Source organism: Phalaenopsis equestris, unplaced genomic scaffold, assembly GCF_001263595.1.
Source record: "Phalaenopsis equestris unplaced genomic scaffold, ASM126359v1 Scaffold197898, whole genome shotgun sequence".
Taxonomy (NCBI): Eukaryota; Viridiplantae; Streptophyta; class Magnoliopsida; order Asparagales; family Orchidaceae; genus Phalaenopsis; species Phalaenopsis equestris.
The window spans coordinates 67,970-76,320 of NW_018217847.1; the positions used below are offsets into that span (position 1 = coordinate 67,970).

General features: G+C 37.8%; 1 protein-coding gene across 1 annotated transcript in view; it reads left to right on the top strand.

Moving 5' to 3' along the window:
• Positions 1-3,800: 3,800 nt before the first annotated feature.
• LOC110035500 (protein CHUP1, chloroplastic-like) overlaps positions 3,801-8,351 on the top strand; it is a 17,123-nt gene continuing 12,572 nt past the window's right edge. Inside the window, 8 exon segments of the mRNA XM_020739728.1 lie at positions 3,801-4,083; positions 4,210-4,295; positions 4,378-4,917; positions 4,920-5,138; positions 5,737-7,152; positions 7,244-7,375; positions 7,460-7,641; positions 7,717-7,828. Of these exon segments, the coding sequence (XP_020595387.1) occupies positions 3,987-4,083; positions 4,210-4,295; positions 4,378-4,917; positions 4,920-5,138; positions 5,737-7,152; positions 7,244-7,375; positions 7,460-7,641; positions 7,717-7,828 (2,784 nt within the window). The 5' untranslated portion in view covers positions 3,801-3,986.

Here is an 8,351-nt window from a genome sequence, read left to right on the forward strand (position 1 = left end):
AGACGGTGACGGATTAAAGGGGTAAACATGTCATTTTTGTGGAGGATTGGGGAAAAATAGTAATTTTTCATGGGTAGTTTTTGTACTACGTAAAAATGAAAGTATAGCACATTTTGAATAGGATGATACAAGCAATCAAGTAGTTCTAGCCAGTTCAAAAAAGTTCTCTAGCTCAAGATATAAGCGTTTAAAGAGGCTAGGAGGTTGGGGAGGTGATTACAAGGAGGTTAAAAGTTGGTTACAACCAAATAATTGACTTGGGCTCATTTGAAAGAGAAAATTCAAGGATTTATGTGCTAAGAGGTTTTGGCTAACTAAAACTCTATTGAAATATATGATCAGACAAAGTGGGCCCAATGCCTTAAGAGAAAGAAAATGATGGATTTTGAGTAAAAAAAGTTCATTGATTGTATTATTATAAATTATGTATATTTTTAATTTTGAACAATATTTGTTGAAATCATAGGTTGATTTGAAGTCATTTTGAGGTGGTTGTGGTCAAATTACCTTTATCAAATTTATCATTTTTTATCTCTTATGATTATTGTCGGTATAACGAGCTTCATAATTGAGTCAAATTCAAGCACAGATGCACTTATTCAAAAGATTTTGACAATTTGGATGCATTAGAGAAGTCTGTTTGACTCGTTAAAACTTCTTTGTAAGACCAGTTTTCATGCATGGAAACCCCAAGTGAAAATTTTATGTAAAAAATTTTCCAAATAATCGTCAATTTTATTTTCATGGCATTTATAAGTAATAATAGGCCTTACGTACCTTTCAAGAAGAATGCTTGAGTTATAAAATGATCCCAAAAGAGAAAACACAAATCATAGTGTTTTAGTGGTTAAAGTTGTTTTTTAGTGTTATCTCTGAGTTTAGTTAAAATTGATTGTGTTAAAAGTTTTTTTTGATTTAATTTTTATTTTATTTAGTTACAAACTCAATTTTTTTTAATTCAGGGTTCGCTAAATACCAAGCTTATGTGAGGTATAATCAAGCTTAATTCAAGAAAAATAGGGTTGATAAAAAATGAGGTCAACAAGACCCATATGAGTCCTTCAAAAGGCAAACATGCAAAGCAGACACCACATGCAAAAAAAATAAAAAACATACTGAAACCAAATATTTTTAACTTTCTAGTTCTTATATAATTTTTTCAATTTCAATTTTTTTAGCACCTACAAGAAAACACATAATAACAATGGAAATGTAAATATTAACTATGAAAACAATAAAAAAAGAAAAAAAAGGAAATAACATAAAATAAATATTGTCATATCAAAATTCTAAGTTTATCTACTAAAGTTTTGCTCATATCAGAATGATTATTAACGCTTTTTCTCGACAATGACACCAAAATAGGATACCTGAAGTTTTTGCGAAGTAAGTCGATCAATCACACACACAAATAAATGTGTCAATCAGGTATTATGAAGAAACTAGTTATGATATCAATTCTATTAGAATATTGCAAAATTTGTCTAACAAGCCAAGTTCTATTTCACTAAAACGCCAAGTCTTGTTTGAAGTGATTAAATTCAATAGATGAATTTAATATTCATAAAGTTGTTGTAAAGATAAATGATGTGAAAAAGTGTTGAGCTTTTTAAATATGCAAGATTAGCACTCCAGTGACATTGGTTAGGTGGATTATTGAAGTTTTTCTATGGAACTCAGGCTATGGTTGAAAACCATGAATAAAACTATTCTTATTAATCCTATACCTAGGTCAAAAGAAAAATTGACAGCTCCTACTTATTGTTCAACCTTATGGTATTTCTCAGAATTCTTTTGATCCCCAATCTAGGTTACATAATCCTAACTAGAGCATCCCTACTCTTCTAGGTTTTTGTTTGTTAACCTACTCATTCTTCTAAGAAACAGATAAAAGTTCAAGATCACAAGTAATTTTAATACTCCATCTTTTTGAATCGAAGTAAATTAAGATTGAAAATTTGACACGTCAACATACAAAATTATTGGATGAAAAAGATGTCGAAGGAATAAAAAACCATTAAATAAAACAAAGAGAAATACTATTAGCTACAGTGTGATGGGAAAGGAAACATGAAATTTTCTATTGTGGGAATAAAATTATTCAACACAAGAAGAACAAGAAACACACTATAGAACTGAACGATCCTTGAAATACCTTGTTGTCCTGTCTAAACAATACAAATATCTATAGATCTCATTCATACATATTCACTCAATCTCACCATACAATATCATTAAACCCCTCAAAAAATATGAAAAATGTGAATAAATATGAACATAATCACTCGAGTGAACATGAGGATGAAACTCCAAAAGCTCTAAAACACTTACCTAAGCCCTAAAGGCTCAGCCCTTAATGCAAAAAAAAAAAACTCCTATAATGCCAAAAATAAGCTTAAATACTTAGGTGTTGCATTATATGTCCAAAATAGACATCCAAAATCTCTAAATTGGTCAAAATCCAAAATTTTGTGTTTTGGCAGTATGTCGGGTGCAGGTAAACATATGCACGTGCGGTTACGTATAAATGCAATGCATTATGGAATAGTGCATGCAGTGATGTGAGTGAGCATGTGCAGTGTCATGGGTGTGTGCTAGCACTCAAGTCAGAGCGTGTGCATGTGTGTGCAGAGGTGTGGAGTTGTGTAAGTTCATGTGTGTGTGCATGTGCATGCGTGCATACAAATGTTTGACCTCTTATCTAAAATATTAATTTTTTATAATTTTGGCTCCTCAATATGCTCTTTTCCTTTTCCAAGTGGCATAAACCCTGTCTCTTCTATAACACCCCAAAAATACCTTTTTCAAGCATAATATCATGATAAATAAAAGAGATGGCATGATACTGCAATAAATAATATAAATTTACCTCGTTCCACATCCTCACCTTTTGGCATGCTCATAAAAAAACCAAGAGAAGTATAACGAATGAGGTTGATCCCTACTTACCTCAAGGCATCATAGCTTGCTCTTTCCTCCTTAGTGAACACGAAAGCTTCAGGAATTTCCCTTCTTGATTGCTATATCCCATAAGGGATATTTCAATCGCCTCGATTGTGGGAAAAACAAAAGTGCTTCTTCCACTCAGCCGGTATTGGTAAACATTGCATCAATTTAATAAATAGCAAGCTAAATAATTGTTGAAGTGGCTTCATGAGGAGCAAATATTACATGTGGATCAGTGGTATTGGAGTGGTATTCATTTGAAAACCACCAATTTGCACCTAGCCCGCACGCAATATACCCGCATGTAATATTTCTACGGTTATGAGACCCATGTTTCATGGATATAGCTGCATACATTCACCCACGGTAGGCCCCAGCCAAATTGATGGATGTAACTCTCCAAAGAAATAGGCCTCTCACACCCAAATTGATGGATGTAATTCTCCAAGGGATAGGCCTCTCACATGCCCTATGTCTTGCTCCCACTATCACACTTCTACTTCCAAAACAAAAGTAGACAGCCATCAGCAACTGGTTTCAATGGTCAGGTAAAAACATTACGTGCAATATAATAGAGCTGTTGGTGCATCTTACCTGGTGGTCTTGAAAGCCAGGGGCATAGGACTGCCAGGGCTCTTCTTTCAGTTAACTGCGCGCTGGTATTTTCATGTTTATTTTTCCGTTGATGTCGATGGCTTGTCAGCATCATAGGATGATCTTATCCTACAGGAAATTCTCGTGGGTCAGAGAACTTCTAAGTTTACAGAGATGACAAAGTTTAGTATTATAAGAAAGCAGGGACAACGCTAGCCACATATTCCGGTGGGTAACACTCTTGTTCTAATTAGAGGTGCTCTGCTCTTCTATCCATTAGATACATGACGATAATGTAAACAAATTTCGTGTGTTAGATATTTATGGGAACCTTGCTTTCTTCGCTCAGTTCCCTTCAATGTTTTTGATGTTCTTATCAGAAGTTTTGATGCTTTGTGTTCTCCCGAAGTTATGAATAAAGAAGGATTTCTTTCTAGCATCTCTTCATGCTATTTAGGTTAGGGTTCATCGTTGCTGCCTCCGTTGCAGCATATGCAGTGAAGCAGGCAAATTGTCCAAAGCCACCGGCGTTAAATCCTTCAGGTATGCAGTTATGTAAAGCGGTAAAGCTTTCGAGTTACTAAAATTTTAATTAGAAAACGTCAAATTAGCTCCATCCTATGTTGAAGTCTATATTTTTCTTATTTACATTTTTAAATCTGACGACAGAGAATGACAAGGGAGAGGAAGAGCCAGAATTGCTTGAGAAGGCACAAACAGAGCAGCAAGGAAATGCTAGGTTCTGCCAAACAACGGTATAAACTAGCCTAATTGAAAACAGCATTTGAAGATTGAATGATATGTGTTTGCTGAAGAGATTTTCTCTCGTTTTTACAGGAAGAGGAAAAAGAAGAGGAACATGTCAAGACTATCAGCGGTGTAATAAACGCACCGCAGATCAATTTAATTCCTTCAGGCGTTGAAGATGATGAGGAATTTTTGCCTGAGTTTGAGAGCCTTCTTTTTGGAGAGATGGAGGTTCCAGTATCCAGTGTCAAGTATGATATAAAGCCTAATTTAGAGTTTGATACAGAGAAGGCAAACTATGCTTCTGAACTAGAGACTCTTCGAAACTTAGTAAAGGAATTGGAAGAGAGGGAAGCGAAGCTAGAAGGAGAGTTGCTGGAGTGCTATGGCTTAAAAGAGCAGGAAAAAGATGCTGCTGAGTTGCAAAAACAGTTTAAGATCAAGAATGTAGAGATAGACATGCTCAATGCCGCTGTTAACTCTTTGCAGACCGAGAGGAAGAAGCTTCAGGAAGAGATTACAAAGGGCAATGAGGCCAAAAAAGAACTGGAGGTTGCTAGAAACAAGATTAAGGAGCTGCAAAGGCAAATCCAGAATGATGCTAACCAAACTAGAATGCAACTGCTCCTGCTGTCCTGAAACAGCAGGTTACCAGTCTCCAATCCAAGGAGCAGGATGCCACTAAAAAGGATGCAGAAGTGCAGAAGCAGCTCAAAGATCTTAAAGAGCTTGAGGTCGAAGTTGTAGAGCTTAGGAGGAAGAACAAGGAGCTTCAGCTTGAGAAGAGAGAGCTCGTTGTAAAGTTGGACGCTGCTGAGGCTAGAGCAGCAACAGTTTCAGATGTTCCGGAGGTATTATTTATTATTTCAAGTTCTTGTGCTCTTTTAACTATGCTTTTCTGGTTAGTATTTAAAATTGCAATTTTTAAATTTTGCTGCGTTAGATAAGAATAATTTGTGCCCTCAATTGGTTTGACAGCTCTAAATGATGAGTAGACATGAATGTCTTATTTTGTATATTGGTTCATGAAATCCCTAGTAATCATTCTATCATGGTCCCATTTTTTTATTATTATGCTTCTCCTTGAATGTTGATGGATCTGGTTTTTCACCTCCTTCGTGCATGCCTCTGTATGAAAATCTTTTAAAGTTTGGCATCATCATTATCATTGTCATTAGTCTAATCCCAGATAATATGAGTTAAACTTTTTCACACATTCTTCTTGATTGTTAAATGATTGCATCAGTTTGTAATGGAATTTACTCGAAAATTGTATAAAAGATAACACTAGCACAGTTGTTTGTCCATTTACTATGATAATTTTCGGTTTTAATTTTTATTTATTTTAAACTAAAGTTTACAAATTGCATAAGTTTTTCATTCATGTTGCTCTTCTGTTTGATGGTTTTATCACTCCAATTGGTTATCCTGCCAAATGAATTGATGCAGAGCGAGCAAGTCAACAAGGAATGGGAGGAGATCAAACGTTTGAGGCATGCCAATGAAGACCTTATCAAGCAAGTGGAAGGCCTACAGATGAACAGATTCAGCGAAGTAGAGGAATTGGTTTACCTTCGCTGGGTTAATGCCTGCTTGAGATATGAACTAAGGAATTATCAAAAGCCAGCGGGCAAGACCACAGCTCGTGATCTCAGCAAGAGCTTGAGTCCGAAGTCCAAGGAAAGGGCCAAACGGTTGTTGCTAGAGTATGCTGGATCTGAACGAGATCAGGGAGACACTGATTTCGAAAGTTTATCATCCATGCCATCATCTCCTGGAAGCGAAGAGTTTGAGAATGCCTCTATGGATAGCTCTTCCAGCAGATTCAGTTATTTAAGTAAAAAGCCAGGCCTTCTCCAAAAGATGAAGAGATGGGGCAAGAGCAAGGATGATAATGTCTTGGCCTCGCCAACTCTGTCTCAAGGGGCAGTTTCACCAATGCGGAGCAGCGCCAGCTTCGGGTCATCTGCTCCCCGGGGTCCATTGGAAGTTCTGATGCTTAGGAATGCTGGAGATGGCAACTCCATTACTACATATGGGAAAAATGATGAAGATCAAATTGAGCACTTGAATGAACATAACTTGCCACCAATTAGAGCACGGGTTGATTCAAATGACTCATTAAATAGTGTTGCTGCTTCGTTTCAGCTGATGTCCAAGTCTGTTGAAAGTCTGGCTGACGAAAAATACCCTGCATTTAAGGATCGCCACAAATTAGCAATGGAGCGAGAGAAAATGATCAAGGAGAAGGTTGATCAAGCACGAGCAGAACGATTTGGTGGAGAGTCAGCTCGTTTTAGTATGAACTATGAGTTCAGAGCTATGGGGGATAAGGAGAAGCCTGTAATATTGCCACCAAAGCTTGCTCTGATAAAGGAGAAAGTTGGACCTTTAGGTGGAAGTGAACTTAGTGAGTCTGATGAGAACAAGATTATTAGCCCAGTAGTTAGCAAGATGAAACTGGCAGAGATCGAGAAGAGGCCTCCAAGGGTTCCTAGACCACCTCCCAAATCGTCAAGGAGTGTTGCTAGTACTGATAACAAAACTGTCAAAACATCAGGTGCTGCTCCATCTCCACCAGAGGCACCTCCACCATTACCACCTGGTCTACCTCTGCCGCCGCCGCCACCACCTCCGTTAGGTGTAGCACCAAGGCCTCCTCCTCCTCCAGGAAGCATATCAAAAGGTTCAATTGGTGGGGATAAAGTTCACCGGGCCCCTGAGTTGGTCGAGTTCTACCAGTCATTGATGAAACGTGAAGCCAGGAAGGAGCTCACCTCTATTCCTTCCACAAACTCCACTGCAGTCGATGCCAGAAGTAACATGATTGGAGAGATCGCTAACAAATCATCATTCCTTTTGGCTGTAAGCATTACCTTATGAAATTTAATAGCTTTCTCAATATGGTTTGGTTGTCCTACTTGGAAATTATGTGAATACTTGAATCTGGATTCAGGTGAAAGCTGATGTGGAGACACAGGGTGATTTTGTCCAGTCATTGGCAAATGAGGTTCGGGCAGCTTCCTTTACAAATATAGATGATCTTGTTGCCTTTGTGAACTGGCTGGATGAAGAGCTCTCGTTTTTGGTATTGTCATATCCCTTTATTGAGAGAGACTTAATTAGAACTACTAGTACTCAGTCTTTGTAATGGTTTGTATACAATTAATAGGTTGATGAAAGAGCTGTTCTTAAGCACTTCGATTGGCCAGAGGGAAAAGCTGATGCTTTAAGAGAGGCAGCATTCGAGTACCAAGATCTGATGAAGCTGGAGAACCAGGTGTCATCTTTTATTGATGATCCTAAGCTTCCATGTGAAGCTGCTCTTAAGAAGATGTATTCTTTGCTTGAGAAGTAAGTGACCTCCTTCCGTTGAATGAGTGTATGTTCATTTCATGCTTGCTTCATTAATCTTTACATTCCTTTCAGAGTGGAGCAAAGTGTCTATGCGCTTCTACGTACTCGTGATATGGCTATATCACGTTACAGGGAATTTGGAATTCCAACAGATTGGTTGTCAGATTCTGGAAATGTTGGCAAGGTATGCTCAACTTCATATCAGCTAAATTAACTAATAATTGTTAAGAATTTAGAGCTTGCTTGTATATAAAAAACATAAATCTCTAACCTCTTGTAGATTGTTGTGAGATATGTACTTCCTGGCATAGAAATGAGACGAAAAAGAACACAAGCAAACACATATCGTTTACGTGGTTCGATCCAACTGGATCTACGTCCACGGAAGGGAATCAATCAAATATTTCACTAAGGCAAAAGAAATGGAGAATACATAACTTATACATAGAGATGAGCCCTCATCTTCCTTCTATGGCCTCCCTCTCAAGCGACACCTTGATACAAGACCTCAAGATGCTCTCCTCCTCTCTAACTCTATAGCTATTCTCTCCTCCTTTGTGGTAGCCTAAGATATCTTCTCCCTTTCCTCTCCTAAGCCTTACACCCTTAAGATTTTTTCCCTTGCTCTCCTAAGCCTCACACCCTCTCTATTTATAGAAGCAAGAGAGTGGTAGGGGGGAGGGAGGGGGGCGGGGGGGGGATGGGGG